At 40.8% G+C, this 16217-nt stretch overlaps 2 protein-coding genes across 11 annotated transcripts in view; one reads left to right on the top strand and one right to left on the bottom strand.

Annotated features, from left to right (window-relative positions):
• Positions 1–16217, top strand: part of ACACA (acetyl-CoA carboxylase alpha) — a 219650-nt gene that overhangs the window by 8182 nt on the left and 195251 nt on the right. For 8 of the 10 annotated variants that reach the window (XM_054008120.1, XM_054008119.1, XM_054008122.1 and 5 more), the window contains one exon: positions 10677–10785. The gene's annotated coding sequence lies outside the window, so the exon portion shown is untranslated. Of the gene's footprint in view, positions 1–10676; positions 10786–15739; positions 15820–16217 lie in introns of those variants that run through there. The other 2 variants (XM_054008130.1, XM_054008129.1) reach the window with 1 other exon arrangement.
• Positions 270–7791, bottom strand: C18H17orf78 (chromosome 18 C17orf78 homolog). Its single transcript, XM_054008131.1, has 6 exons — positions 7734–7791; positions 6372–6455; positions 3621–3893; positions 2041–2151; positions 1473–1602; positions 270–657 (listed from the first exon to the last, which is right to left on the bottom strand). Exons 1-6 carry the CDS (start codon positions 7789–7791, stop codon positions 540–542), a joined length of 774 nt encoding a protein of 257 aa, XP_053864106.1. The 3' UTR covers positions 270–539.

Here is a 16217-nt window from a genome sequence, read left to right as displayed (position 1 = left end):
AAAAAATGAAAAATCAAAGCATTTCTAAGATCTGTGAAATGGAGTTTCACATTGTACTCACTGAAACATTCCCTATTTAATGCAGTGCAGTTATTAGTCCTTTCTTCTAAATAGCTTCTTTGACAGTATAGGGGTTTTCCTCCAAAGATCTCAAATCACTTTACAAACACTAAATCTCACAGTATCGTTGGGAGGTGAGTATTACAACTATGTCATAGAGAAATAAATGGCCACTCATTGAGGTTAAGTAACTTGGCCCAGGTCACACAGTGAGTAGGTTCCTGAGGTGGCATTAAAACAAAGCTGTCCTGAATCCTCGAGGCCCTTTTTTTTAGCAGTGCATACCCACCTCTTTTGTTGTTCATTTAACAAGGCAGGGGAAAAAAAAGATTACATAATTTCATCTTGAATAGACACCCTCATAACACACTTTCAGAACTATGGTGCCGTTCACTTTTATTGAGGGAGATCTGTATTGTTAAATGAAATAATTGTTACTGAACTATATTTAAAAAAATGTGTGGTTCCCTTTTGGTGACCTACCGTGACAGATCCTTCGGATGATACAGAATTTGGGTTTTCTGTGCGTTCTTCTCCTTGTCTTTTACATTTCTGAATACAGTTGCATTGCTGGCTCCAACCAGGGCATGGACACTCAGAAAAGAAGGAGAAGCCATTAGAAGGTTGGTAGGAAGGTGCTACTAGCCCAAAATACCAAGAATTTGAAGCTAGTAAAATGATAGTCTCCCTAGAAATGAATAACCAACCTGAATTTTGACTGACGTATGCACTTCAGAGTGTGAGAGGAAGAAAGAATGTGTCTTTTTAAAAAAAAATTCACATTGACCATCTCAGCTTCCAGTGTGTTTTACCCCAAACACCTCCAGCATGGCACATGTCCTCTTGGGAGGTCTTTGAATAATGAAATCTAGGGCCTACAAAACTACAGAGAGTCCACAGTAACCTGTGTTTTGTTGAAAGTCTTTTCTGTTCTCCCCTCTTCTGCCTTTAGAAAATGCTTGACTACTCGTGAAGTCAAGAGGGTTGCTTTTGATCGGTTTCACTTTAGAAAGCTGCAAGACTGTTTCCTCCCCATTTTGATCTAAATGCAAGGTTGCAGGTGTGCACTGGGATTGTATACCCTAGTAGCAACAGGCAAAACATGTCATTGTAGGTATTCATACTAAGTGTGAGGAATTGCTCGTTTTGGCAGAGTTTGAATTATGGCATTTTAGGTCATAAGACCTCCCACTAGAGAAGTGGTTACCCCAGTGCATCACAAAGATTAGCAAATCTTTTAAAGGCATGATCTCACAGAATTTACCTTTTGTATCACTGCCCTTGGGGTTTCTTAAACTCAGAACCCTGCATGTTTTAATATAATAATGGAACGAACATAAATCATATTTAGCTATTGATAAAATATCCCTTGCAAATTGTCATAAGGAGCTATTGTGCTCAGCAAACTTACTGGGAAGGGAACTTCAAATATAACAAACACAATGAAGGCTAGTACACAGGGTAGCAGGACACAGATGATTACTGCTTTGACGTAGATGCTTTGTCTTTGTGTTAGTCTGAGCAGCATGCCTTCACCTATGCCTGTGATTAGAAAGGGAAAAAAAATCATTCTCTCTGAAGTAGATGAATACAGAAGACAGTATGTTCCCCATTGGTAGTTTGAGGATTTCTTTATCTTTAGGATGGTAACGCAGTACAGTTAAACCTGAGAGAACGTTTCATTAACGCTTAAGGATGTCCACAAGACGATGTGAATATAGCAATCTAGAAAGCCTCCATGAAACCTTTTAGAACTCGGTCTGGTTCATGCTTGGTTGGGAGATAGGAGCAAGAACATAATTTCCCATGAGCGAGGTAGTGCCCCGATTTTGCTCAGCTATACAAATGTGCAAGTTTACAGAACAAAGAGGAGTTGTGTGAATTTGAGAGAACCTCCTGGCCCAATATTTTTCAGATACCACTGTTGGTAGTCTTTGTGAAAAGGGTGTGTGTGGGTGTGTGTGTAAACTTTACTACTACCTGAGCTGCTGTTCTGTTGGTGTATCGCTGTGGAATGCACTTGCTCTGCAAAAATGTCAGGCTCAGACAGCTTTGCATTAATCATGCAATTTGCTATCCCCACCAGAAACACTGTGAAAAGAATGAGACGTTTAAAACCAGTGACAGTTTTTTTTTATTTATATAAACCAGTTAGGGAACAAAAGCAACTCAAGACTAGAGTAAACTAAGCACTGGCTTAGTTGCCAACAATTGGTAGAATATTAGGCAATTTACAACAGAATACTAGTAACTTGCAATGTTATCATGTTAGACATGATAATATAGTGAGATGTCTTTGCCAATGTTCCTTCATTTGAGAATTTCTATTCTGAAGTCCAAGACTGTTTGTAAACTATTACTGTACAGTCCCTGCAATAACCATATCTTACTTATAGCTTTGTAAAACACTTTTGGGATACACAGTGTATGAAAGTTGCTCCGTACAACTGAATTAGTGTCTGAATTGGGTTTATAACAATGTTAAAGGGAGGGACGGAGGCTGGAGCTTGGATATTCTAATATGTTTGGGCCCCATGCTTATTGATTGGCCAAAACTTTAGAAGCCTTTTGATCCACAACAGAGTTTAAATTGTTATTCGAGGTTGGTTCATCAAAGCCTTAGCTTTTAGCTAAACCGTGGGCACAATGTAAGGAGTGTCGTCAGTCTCAATATGGTTGACCCTTTGTCCTGTTGACACTGTAATTCCATTCATCTTGAGGGACCATGTTACAGCATGGTAGAGTGCTGACATGGTTAGAACACAGAATTTTGCAGTGCAGTTGAGTGTTTACTGTGTTTTAGACGAGTTGCCGAATTATGCTACACACGTGGGCTTTTGCAGGGCTGTATTGCAATTTGGGGTCACAGTTAAAACATGACACTGTCATGTTTAACTGTGTGTGGACTACTGCATTACAACAGAATTCCCAAATTCTGTAGGAATTACTGTAGCTGGAACCTTTACAAAGAAAACCAACTAATTTTGCGTGTGTGGTTTGATACAGAATGAGCTTTCTAAAATCTACTGGAAGATCCCTGGAACAAAGGGGAAAACCAAACAGCCTGTAGTTCACTCCTCTGTGCTGAATATTCTACGTTTGATTTTCTTTTCATTTTCCCAAAAGAGCTGTCTTATTGTACGATGAATAGTTATCATAGTTATACATGGTTATGGTCATGGTAATCAGGTTTTATGCTGACTGCTACTGAAATCCAGGAGGAATATTTCTTTCCTGAATGTTCAGTATTGCACAATTAAGTGGTTTCCCATTTCCATATCTTATCTATATAAATATCTATATGTATTGGAAAATAAACAAAACATCCTACAGTAATTGTCCACAAAACTATGTCTTACAATACTGTTACTCAGTGTTTGGATCATTACTTTATAATACTGCAGTATTTTTTTACAAATATATCAATATCAGTATTTTGCTTTCATAAACACTTTTTTTGCTGGGAAGGTATCAACTGTTTGTGGGACAAAGCCTAAGATGACATTTTTGACATACCTAATAGAAATATGCTATAATGAACAAATACTTTTGTTTTTTACCTTTGCCTGTAAGGTTAAATTCAGTCTGAAAACTTTGTTTATGATCTGTTAATAAGAGACAGCTGTGGGCAGTAGAAACACTCTCATCTGGATCAGTGATGACTTTCAGGCTTTGGAGGGTGTATTTAACATTTGGCTTGGTTGTGAAAACACTATACATCTTCTCTGAGTAAAGAAGATTTACTTGTATGGAGCTGTGCAGACCAGAGCATTGCAAAGTGGCGACTGTATGGTTTCTCCTTAGCTCCCCTTTTGCCACTGTCTTTTCAGACTCTGGAGACAGGAAAGCAAAAATATAACTACGAGGAAGTCCTTGTCCTAAATTATTTACAATTTCTCTTGTACAAGATTCAGGCCATCAAGATTAGTCATTAACATTGTGGTACCACACAAGCACAGAGACACATAACTGTTAATATTACAGTGAGGAAAAAACTGACCAGATTTTCCGTTCGTGTGTGTAAATAATTCCCCGGGGTTCTTTTCACGAACTAACTTTTATTCTTTTAAAACGCCACAAAAATGCTTATTTAATGTAATTGCCCATTTCGTATCCAGTCTAACATTGTAGTTATATTTTTGTGATAACTGTGCTGCCCCTCGACTGCATGCAGTATTCAAGGTATGGGTGTACCATGAATTTATCGAGTGGCATGACATTTTCTGTCTTATCTATCCCTTTCCTAATGGTTCATAACATTCTGTTAGCTTTTTTGACTGCTGCTGCACATTGAGCGGATGTTTTCAGACAACTATTCACAATGACTCCAGGATCTCTCTCTTGAGTGGTAACAGCTTATTTAGACCCCATCATTTTGTATAGGTATTTGGGATTGTTTTTCAAAGTACATTACTTTGCACTTATCAGCATTGAATTTCATCTGCCATATGTTGCCCAGTCACCCAGATTTGTGAGATCCTTTTGTATCTCTTCATAGTCAGATTTGGACTTAACTATCTTGAGTAATTTTGTATCTATGAACTTTGCCAACTCACTATTTATTCTTTTTTCCAGATCCCAGTACAATCCTTGGGGGACACTGCAGTTTATTTCTCTCCACTGTGAAAACTGTTTATTCCAACCCTTTGTTTCCTATCTTTTAACAAATTACTGATCCATGTGAGGACCTTCCCTTTTATCCCATGATTGCTTGCTTTGCTTAAGAGCCTTTGGTGAGAGACGTTGTCAAAGGCTTTCTGGAAGTGCAAGTACACTATATCCACTGGATCTCTCTTGTCTGCATGTTTGTTGACCCCTTCAAAGAATTCTAATAGATTGTGGAGGCATGATTTCCCTTTACAAAAGACGTGTTGACTATTCTCCAACATACCGTGTTCTTCTATGTGTCTGATAATTCTGTTCTTTACTAGAGTTTCAACCAGTTTGCATGGTACTGAAGTCAGGCCTGTAATTGCCAGGATCAGCTCCAGAATCTTTCTTAAAAATTGGTGTCACATTAGCTATCCACCAGTCATCTGGTACAGAGGCTGATTTAAGCAATAGTTTACATACCGTTAGTAGTTCTGCAATTTCATATTTGAGTTCCTTCAGAACTCTTGGGTGAATACCATCTGGTTCTGGTGACTTATTACTATTTAATTTATCAGTTTGTTCCAAAAGCCTCTATTAACACCTCCATCTGGGACAGTTCCCCAGGTTTGTCACTGAGAAGGCATTTCACAGTCACCACCACCATCCTGCTCAGGTGGTCAGTAGTATATTTCTACTGTTATACTTATTGTTCAAGCATGGCATTTCTGTCTATTGAGGGTCTTTGACTCGATGCTTTCTTTCACATATAGTGCCACTCCCCCTCCAGCATGACTACTCTATGACTATATATATTGTACCCTGGTAATACCTTGTCTCATTGATTAATCTCATTCCACTAAGTTTCTGGGATGCCTATTATATCAATATCCACATTTAACACCAGGGACCCAACTTAGTATTCAGACTTCTAGCATTTGTATATAAGCACTTGTAAATTTTGTCAATATTCTGCGGCTTGCCTTCATGTGTTGCATGTAAATGGGACTATTACATTTGACTGTTCCTCCTCACAAGCTCTTACCTGTACTTTACCAAATTCTTTCCTATCCTTTTGACTAGTGTAGCCCATAGTGCTGGCGTGCCTGCTTGCCTTCATTAAATTAATTGCTAAGGGATGTCTCTGCCTGAACCATGTACTCCACACCAGTTGCCTTTTCCCTACCCCTTAGTTTAAAAAAATCCTCCACAACCTTTTTTAATTTTACAGGTCAGCAATTGGGTTCTTTGTGGTTTAGATGGAGCCCATCCTTCCTGAATAAGTTCCTCCTTTCCCAAAAGGTTCCCTAGTTCCTAATAAACCTGAAACCTTCCTCTCTACACCATTGTCCCATCCACGCATCGAGACCCTGCAGTTCTGCCTGTCTTTCACCCTGTGTGAAACTGGAAGCATTTCAGAAAATGCTACTGTGGAGGTCCTAGACTTCTCTCTCTTATCTAGCAGTCTCCCTCCTACCTTTCCTTATGCCAGTGGTACCTACCTGTACCATGACCAATGGCTGGCCTCCAGCACTGCACATAAGTCTGTCTAGATGTCTCTTGAGATCTGCAGTCTTTGCACCAGGCAGGCAATTTACCATGTGATTCTCCTGATCATAACAAACTATGTATCTATATTTCTAATAAATGAATCCCCCTTTGCTCTTACCTTGCTCTTCTGACTAACTGGAGTTCCCTCCCCTCTGCCTTTGCTTCCCTACCTTGCAGTAAGATGCTCATGCTTCTTGTGCTTTCAGACAGTACTTCTGAAGAATTTTCCACATGACAGTCATAATCTCTGAGGTCTGAGTGGAATGGACATGACAGATTACTAGATTGTAATCGTGCACAGTTTCTTTCTTGCCTCTTTGTGGATTTTAAAAAATGTTAAATGCAACTCCTCTCTTTATTTTTCACTGCGACTTTAATAGCGACTAGAGTTGCTCTGATTAGTAAAGTCTAAATCATGACTTAAACTTGCAGTGAATTTCGGGGGTGGGGGAGAAGTGTATGGATCTGGGGTCTTGGATCAGCATGCCGTAGCAGTGGAAGTGAGTTAAAATTTATATCCGGAGCTGAACTTTCCTCAAACTTGCTATGCGTATGTGTTCCGAGCCAAGAGTTTTGCTTGAGCTCTAACGTACACACCATTCCCAAAATATTTTACAATGTTATAGATCATAAAAGTGTGAAACCAAAATACTACCCACCACCATGAGTAAATAAAATTAAAAACCAAGAGAGAACACTGATACTGTCAGGAGAGTTATTTGCTATGCTTGGTCCTAAGATTGCTTGTATTGTAGTTTAGTTACCATCACTGTTAATCTGAGGGAACTGAACTGTGCTAGAAGTGCAAATCAATAGTAATATAAAAATTCCTTAGTGACCCCAGAACCCTTTCTAAAAGAGTAGGGGTGTGTTGTCACATTTATATTTCAGTTCTGCCCAGCCAAATTCCTGCTGTAGCTTAAATTGGGTAGAGGTGGTATTGCTTGTTTTTTTTGCATAAGTCTGAGGCTATAAGTAAGTATACAGGAAAAATTTTATTCACACAAATAGTTATCAGTTCATTGGCACAGAGGTACCATGGGGACTGGCAGCTTCGAAATACCTTAGGTGGAGGTGTCAGCCTTGAAATGGTATGTTAAACAAGAAATATCCCTTCTGACTACTGTTAGTGACTCAGTGAGGGAAGTTGAAAGCTCTTACAGCACTATTTGAAAGCATAAGGAGATAACTAATGCATGCTCTCTCTTAAAAAGACGGGGTGGAGGGTGTAATGGTCAAAATAATGATACTGCTGAGAGAAGAACTGCTGTTGCATATTCCCTATGTGGCCAGCCTACTTGTGAGTGTCTTTAGAAAGTTTTTGAAATGCTTTGAGTATGGGAGGTGGTATGGCTGGCAATCCAAATTCTACTGATTTTTTTTTCTCATTCATTTTTTAAAAAGCTTTTAATAAGTGACATTTTCAGAGCAGTACCTAAACATTAACTAATAAACATAATTTATAAATATATGACATGTCTGTGTCCCCGGTATACTTTTTGGTTTTGTTCTGTTAAAAACAGTCCACTTACCTTTTGGGCTGAGGCTGTGGTATATAAACAGTAAACTAAACACCAATATTGTGTCCATAATGCTGACATGAATACAATATTCGTGAAATCCTTTTCACTCTTGCTGCTTTCACTCATAAATCCTGTGGGGTTGCATTGGTTGGTAAAGCGCCCAAATTCGTATTGTAACGGCACCAATTCCTGTTTAAAACTCACTATGTTTGAATATTGATTATTTATAAGGAGAGTTAAAAATGAGGCTGTTTATTCATTGCAGTTTGATCCGTTTCTAGATTAGTAATTGCTCTGATCCAGTTAATAGAGGTGCAGGATTTGCTTACTGTTTGACCTGAATAAACTTTATCTATGGATATAATTTCCCCTCAGTGCATAGGGCTTGCATGAGGCCCAATGTACCACATAAGGATAAGTCCCATGTTAAGCATTTGAATGGGTGTAACTGGTAAATAAGAATTTTGCCACACCTGGGTGAATTTCACTGCCCTAAACAAGATAATGTAGCTGCCTGAGTAGACTGAGAGGAAGTCTTTCACTTGCCTGATACACGCTAGATTCTATTCTGTTCTGTTTAGGTTCTTATAGTGAGCTCATCACCATAGTATCCAAGAACCTTCTAGAATTAGGAGATTAAACAAGATGACTAGTGTTCAACAGTTTATTGGCTCAGCAGGTATTGCAGGATTAAATGGACGCTGTTGACTAAAATTGGGCCCCCAAACTGGGACAAGTGTATTTACAAGTGTAAAAATGAGCTTTTGAGTAATGTAAAGTGTAGAGTCTTTTTATTTAAATTTGTGAAACTACAAGAAGTGAGCGCTCTCGCATTCTGCCCCCTGACAATTGACTTAAAAACAGAGTACGCAAAATGTAGGGTTGCTGCTGGTTCTCAAAGAATAGCAATAGCTAAATACACCATATAGCCTAGATAAAATAAAATAAAGATCACATCCTCCCTCCAATAAAACTTCTTTCCCCAAAAGGTTTTTTAAAAGAATGAGCATTACAATGTGCCCTGAAGGTCAGCTGAGTTGGGCCATTTTGGATTAAGGGCAGGATGAGTGCAATCCCACAAGAAAAGGGCCCTCTGTAGAATGCCCTGCCAGCAGCCCCCTTTTTATAATTGTAGGGCTGTGTTCTAAGTGCTGTAGGAATCTCCCATGTGACAGTGTCGCATGGGGGGGGGGGGGGGGGAAAGAGGCATCTCAGGAAGGCAGGTCCATAAACTTTTTCCAGAAATCCCCACACAGCCAGTGAAGATTATGAAACATCAGTGCAATATGCTCACAGTAGGATTAACAACTGGGCTGCCACATTCTACACTAGCTTTAGTTTCTGGATGGATTTGAGGAGGAAACCTAGCCAAAGTGCAGTGTAGTAATCTCTAGTCTGAAGATGGCAAAGCTATGAATTGCGGTGATATAGCCTACATCAGAAGGAAAAAGTATCACTTTCTTAGCCAAATGGAAAAAACAGTGTCTTGGTTACCATGGAAAGTTGACCATCTGGCAATAACTGGGAGTCTAACTAGAATGCTAGGTTGCCACTTTCACCAGTAAGCTAGGTAACCCCGGATGTGCTAACAGCTCAATTGTTAGAAACTCTAATTTTCTATTTCTGACACAAGGTGGCGCTGAAATAACCTTTTCAGCTAAAATTTCTCCTTTTTCAAAGATCAAATGTCCACCTACTGTTTAATTTGATCGTAGAATGAAGGATAGTATATTTTTAATGAATCTAAGATTAGTCCTTGCTTTTCAAATAACTTGTGTTCTAGATACCCAAGCTAGCTTTGTTGTAAGTATCGATAAGGTCAGAGGGGGGTTATTTTTTTTAAGATAGTGGGGAAAGCTTGTATGTACAGCAGCAACAATAATAATGAATACTTCACTTCTATAGAGCATAGTTCATCCATAGATCTCATAGTGCTTTATAAAGGAGGCTATCATTTCCATAAGAGAGTTTTAAAGTGGTATGAGGAAGTAGGTTTCCAAAATTTGTGATGTATATTGGGAAGGAACAATTTTTAAAAAGTTTGGGCCAGATACTTCTCTGTGCTCCAGTTTCATTTATAGTTGCATTTTCACACTAGTCATGTTTTTAATGGGATGATCTCAAGATAAAAATCATATTAAAAGTTCCAAATCCCTCCCTGTGTTACTAGTAAAATCTTCAGTGGTGATTGTTTTAAATGTATTTTCAAAATCTAATTTCCATTTCACCATTCAGAACTCTACTTTTTCCTATGCCACAGTGGCTAGTGATGCTACCGTACAATGAGATGTTTATATGAAAAGAGCCCTGTGTGGGCTAAATATTACTGTACACCTCTACCCCGATATAACGCTGTCCTCGGGAGCCAAAAAATCTTACTGTGTTATAGGTGAAACTGCATTATATAGAACTTGCTTTGATCCGCTGGATTGAGCAGCCCCACCCCTCCGGAGCACTGCTTTACTGCGTTATATCCAAATTCATGTTACATCGGGTCGCGTTATATCGGGGTAGAGGTGTATTACTACTGGTCAGTTTCACTTTCTTATTAGTATTGCTGTTTGCATCACAACCCAGCAAAAGAATGTTGACATAAACATACTAGTTCTATTTTTAAAAGACAACCAGAATGCTTTTAAATAAACAAACAAAAATCTCTTTAAGAATTTAAAAACAATAAACACACATGGATAGGCTTAAAATGACAAATACCCTGTTAAACAGAGTGATCTGATGATTATATTACTGCATAACGTTTCTCTAAACAAAAAGATAAGCTCAGTGTAAGTTTTTTGTTTCTGAGATTTACACAACAAATTTTTGTAAACCTATTAAAACTTTCTAAATAAATAGTTATTAACAATGACAAATAACTCTTCGAAAGCAAAATAATATAAAACCCTTTCCTTTTTTACTTACCTTTCTGGACCTGAATTCTGTGTTCTCTGCCAGAATTGAGGGCATCAAGAACACTTCAGATCTCTTGTGCTCCCTTGCACTGAGGTGGTTGTCGTCAGCTGCTGTGGGAGAGACTTGGAACCCTGAACTTGGATCATTGCAGGTAATAAAACTTTCAGTTTACTTTTCAAAATGTTTTTACTTGCACTTTTAAGGCTACACATTTTTTTAAAGTAAAAATGCAGTGATTGCTTTTTCCATATGCATAGTAAGTACAGTGCATATATTTATAAGACAAATCAGAACAATTCTATCCTGAAGAGTGATAAAAAATTCTCAGTGTGATAAACAGAGAATCAAAGAGAAAAATGGATACAAACTCTTAAGTCATTTGCATCCCTAGTTATGGTTAAGGTGAAATCATGTTTAAAAGATGGTCGCAAACGAAAACACTTGATGAATTACAGAGAAGTTTGTACCGGAACTTTGTGCTCATGCCTCTGCCTGATAATATTACAGAGGCCTATGATACTTTGTGGCTCTATTATAAAATGTGTTATGACTTTCAGATTTTGAATCTTTAATAGGTTCATAACTGTCAGCTCTTCCTTACCTCTCCAGTCTAAAACAGATTGAAATGTAGGGCCCAGTCCTGCTCCCAGCTCAATCAATGGCAAAACTCCTCATTCTCATGGGTGCAGGGGATTGGGATCACAGTGGCTATTAACAATTGATAGTGTGTTCCTTCCAGCTCAATAGTATACTCGTTCTAAATCAGTTACTACTGTTCTCCGAAATTGTATTTAACATTACACCGTATTCTGCTAGCTTCTGCTTCCACTGAAGACAAGGGAAGTTTGCCACTGACTACAGTGGAACCAGCAGAAGACGCATAAAATATTTAACACTGGGTTTTATTTTATAAATGTATTTAAAGTTAAGTAACAGTATTTTGGGTGAGTCACTTGACTTCTATATACCTCATTTTTCCCCATCTGTAAAATGGGGTATTAAAAGTGCTAAGAGATCCATGGATAAAAAAGCCTTAGGTAAATGTTAAGTGTTATAATAATAATAATAATAATAATAATTAAAATCCTGCTTCTAGGCTGAGTCTGAAGCTTGGCCAAGGCTGACATTATTATTGTTTGTCAGTAACACTTTCCCAGCCTACATTTTACTATGATCCTCATTCCATTGTTTTCTAGAGTTGCCGCAGGGTCTAAATGTGTGTGGCAATCACCCTTCCAGCGGCACTGAAATAGTGTTAAGTGGTTGAATGAATAAAATTGGCAGGGCAGACACAATGCAGGTTTTAGCATGACCAAAGGGCTCAGTACACCAGAAAAGATTTACCAACCGCATGTTGTAATCTTGTTAGTTTTTTTCTTCGATTTAGGCAAATTTGGAAATAAACCTGGTCTGTTAAGCAATTTAACAACTTTTCTGTCTACTATCTCTAAGGTCCCTGGGGCCCCTTCCATGACTAAAGCAACTTGAGTCATTCAAGTTTTGTATGTAATTAGAAATAGCAATTTAGGACACAGTCATGTGGGGGTGCTGAGTGCACTTAACTTTTACTTGCTTCAGTGTGAATTGGGAGTGCTCAGTATCTCAGAGGATTAAGCTGTTACACACTAACCTTTCTCAATTTGTCAGATACATTTTTTACCACAAATATTTTGACCAGATCCAGATAGACATTTTCCAGATCTGAACCCTTGGGAGTGGGACCAGTACTCAAAATTACAGATGAAGCTAAGAGTCCAAGAGAATGAGAAGCTTTAAATTACACAGGCTTATTACTTAAAAAGTGTCAGTTTCAGTTTAATAAATTGACATTGCTGATATAATATATCATAATAAAAGTGAAGAACCATACAGCTTTGCAAAATTACTATCAATCTGAAAGTAAAATGACATGTTTGAGAGGGATGAGTATGGGTCATTTTCCACAGTTGCTAGTGTGGCTGTGACAGTAATTTGGAATATCTTTCAAGTTATGTGATAGTGTCTAGAGAGCAGTGAGTAGACACAGCCCAAACTGGGACTAAATAAAACAACCCTGGAAATATTATGTATATAGAAGTGCTGAGAACCCACAGCTCCCACGGTCTTCAAAAGGAGTTATGGGTGTTCAACACTTTTGAAATCAGAACAGCCAAGTTACAGTAAATAAGATCTAAGTATTTTGGGTAATGACCTAAGGCCACAACCCTGAAAACTCGTATACTCATGAATAACTTTATATATGAATTGTCCGATTGATTTATCTACAGGTTGGGAACTCAAATAGATAACATGCAGGCCAGACTGTAATTGTGCAATGAAGCACAATTTAAAAATAATATATTTTACTTTAAACCAAACTATTCTCCAGTTTGTTCTTTGACCCTCAGTGATTCACTTTTTAGATAGACAGTGGTTAAAGAACTATCCCCCTTTTTATCTATCTAAATTCTGTTGCTAGTTTCTGTGTTCAGGATGTTAGAAACTCAGTACATTTTATAAACATTAAGAATAATGTAAGTTTTACATCTATTTGAACTAGTCATGGAGGGCCCAGTCCTCTAACTGCACCTGTGCAAGGAGACCTCTGCACCTGCATAGTGCTCCAATGACTTGAACAGGGCTCCAGTGTGCGTACAAGGTTTCACCTGTGCAGATGTAGTTTCAGGATTGGGCACCTTCTATTCTATTCAGGTTTGTATACAGCCTTCATCACCATGATATCTGAGCACCTTCCAGTGGTACGGTAAGTGACATTACGAATATCCGTCACACGTGGTTCATTCTCTTTCTCATCCTCTTGATGCGGGTGAGTGGGTTTTAAATAAATGTATATGTACCCTGTGCTTTGTGTTTATATTACACATGGCAAGGCTGAAGAACTGCACCACGCACTTAGAAAAGATGGTGACATTTGTAACAATCATTTGTTCCTGTGGGAGTTCATTCTGCAGTCGAGCTAGCCATGAGAAAGCTGTCTCCCACACAGACAAGCTTTAAACGGGCAGTGTACATTTCAGGGGAAGAGTAGAATTGTCAACCACAGTACATATCTTGCAGTTTTAGGCAATTTTTTAGGCAACCTGGGTGCAACACCTTGAAAATAATGCTTGACACCTTGAATTTGACATAGTATTCTATGAGAGTAGGCTCTAGTGTAGGAGTTGAGGATGGATTTGCTGTGCCTTAGCTGTTATTACAAGGAGTGTGTGAATACAAACACCAACCATCTAGCAAAAGTCTGGAAATTTCTGTTTGAGGCTCTATAACTTTGTTAATAATACTTATTATTAGGGAGAGGTGCCAATGTGTTCCTTTGAGCATAAATCTGAATTTGGGAAACTGTTCAGGGGATGACATTGCGGTTTTTTTTAATTACATTTTTAAGACTTCTGTTTCATTTGAAGATTTTTTTTTTTCAGGAAGAGCAGGGAAGTATCCCTTTTTTCCTGTTAATAAATGAGCCACTAATGTGGGGTTTTTTTTTATGAATTTGTGCTTTGATTTTAATATTTTGTGTGGACTTCAAGTCCCTGGTTTGTTTGAAGACTGATTGCTGTGAGTAACTGTGGCTATTCAAGACATAGGATTGGTCGCTCGAGTGAGATTATTTTATTTCTTCCTCTGACTGGATGATCTAAGTTTTATAAAGAGGAGGGATGCCATTTCCTGTTCACAAATAATCCACGAACATTTGTAATCGGTCTAATCTATTGTGCATTTAATAAAAAGAGCTTATCAAAATTGCTATGTGAGTCATTCTGATGCAAGTACCAACAAGTACTTGCAAGACTATTTGTGATGCTTCTGGCATACATTCTTGCAAATAAAGTCTTGCGCAGGCAAATGTTTGTGAGTAAGAGAATAAAAGGGAGTGCAAATATGGCAGATTTTATTCACAGCAATATTTTCAAATATTTTTGCTCTTGTATTTGCCCACCTGTCCAATAATTGCTTGTTAACGACATAAGGAACACATTCCCTCAGGTGCCCCAGATGTCCTTCGGTTATATTTCCAAGGTGCCAGAGGGTCCTGTGGCACCTTTAAGACTAACAGAAGTATTGGGAGCATAAGCTTTCGTGGGTAAGAACCTCACTTCTTCAGATGTAAGAAGTGAGGTTCTTACCCACAAAAGCTTATGCTCCCAATACTTCTGTTAGTCTTAAAGGTGCCCCAGGACCCTCTGCTGCTTTTTACAGATTCAGACTAACACGGCTACCCCTCTGATACTTGATTTCCAAGGTGGTGTTGAGATGTGCAAAGCCTTTGGGGGTGTCAGAGTGTACGGCACTGCCTGCGTGAGAATGCATAGTATCTGGGGCTGCCCGTTTACAGAGAAAACTAGTGGCGGTGGGGGATGCTGACGCCGGGGCCCAAACGCCCCATTTTTGGATAAGAGGGCATAAGCCGGTCCTAGGGATTGACAACTGAGTCAGCCTGCCCCACCCGCTTGCCCCGTGCTACCAGGCCTGGACCCATTTTGAATTTTACAGGATCATCCCTACTTTTTTTTTTTTTTTTAATTATTTTTTATTTATTTTTTTTTAAATTGCACCCTCGATGGAGCGTCCTCCGCGTGGCCTGGTCTCGGTCTAGTCGATGCTGCCTCACTTCCCGCTGCGAACGCCTGTGTCCTTCAGCCGCAGCCCCAGCGAGACTCCCCCCGCGGGGCGATCGCCCTGCTCCCGAATTCAGTTCCCCCAGGCGGGGGCCCCCATCCGGCAGCCAAGGGGTTAACAGCGGGGGCGCCGGGTCGGTGTCACCAGAGGACACTGGAGAGGAGCCGCCGGCGCCGCCCTCTGCCGCCGGAGCCAGTGGCAGAGCGGCCAGGCCGGCTCAGACCATAGGCATCTCCTCCTTGGCCACGCCCCCCAGCCCCTGCGATTGGTCACACCCACGCCGGAGTGAGAGCCGGCCGCCAATGGAAAGGGAGAGATCCTCACTGGAGGGGGGGGAAGTGAGTGGGGTCAGAGGTGAATGACCTGAGGTTACCTCTCCCGTCACGCCACCTCAGTGGGCGAGGGAGCTGTCAGCGCGAGGGGGGGGCGGAGCCGGAGCGAAGGGGCGGAGCCGGCGGAACACTGAATGGGAGCGTGTGTGTCAGCCATCTCCGCGCCGGCGGCCCCAGCAGCCAGCGCCGGGCAGGGGGGCCCAGGGGCATCGCCCCACCTCAGCTGGCACCCTGAGGTGAGCCCGCCGGCGCGGAGGGGCGCGGGTCCGCTCTGCAGCCAGGCAGGGCTCCCCGGTGCGAGGGGAGAGCGCTTCCTACGGCCCGGCCTGGCGGGGATCCCCGCTGCCCCGGGAAGGGGGGGGGGCTCAGGCCCGGCCCGGCGGGGACCCCCGGGAGGTGTTGGTGGGGGGCTCCGGCCCAGCGGGGACCCCCGGGAAGTGGTAGTGGTGGTGGCGTGTGGGCTCAGGCCCGGCCCGGCGGGGACCCCCGGGAAGTGGTGGTGGTGGGGAGGGGGCTCAGGCCCGGCCCGGCGGGGACCCCCGGGAGGTGGTGGGGAGGGGGCTCAGGCCCAGCGGGGACCCCCGGGAAGTGGTAGTGGTGGTGGCGTGTGGGCTCAGGCCCGGCCCGGCGGGGA

This window comes from Malaclemys terrapin, chromosome 18 (genome assembly GCF_027887155.1).
Source record: "Malaclemys terrapin pileata isolate rMalTer1 chromosome 18, rMalTer1.hap1, whole genome shotgun sequence".
NCBI lineage: Eukaryota > Metazoa > Chordata > Testudines > Emydidae > Malaclemys > Malaclemys terrapin.
Note: the sequence above shows the minus strand (reverse complement) of the source record. Positions and strands in the feature narration are given on the sequence as shown.

Bases quoted from the DNA above. Each gene is read 5' to 3' on its own strand.
- C18H17orf78 (XM_054008131.1), bottom strand. From the start codon at position 7,791: ATGGACACAATATTGGTGTTTAGTTTACTGTTTATATACCACAGCCTC. The intron at 3,894-6,371 runs GTAGGGAAGCAA...TCCTGTCTCCAG, and splicing joins CATGAGCATCTTACTGCAAG to AGTCTGAAAAGACAGTGGCA. The intron at 658-1,472 runs AGTAAGTTTGCT...TCCTTCTTTTCT, and splicing joins ATATTTGAAGTTCCCTTCCC to GAGTGTCCATGCCCTGGTTG.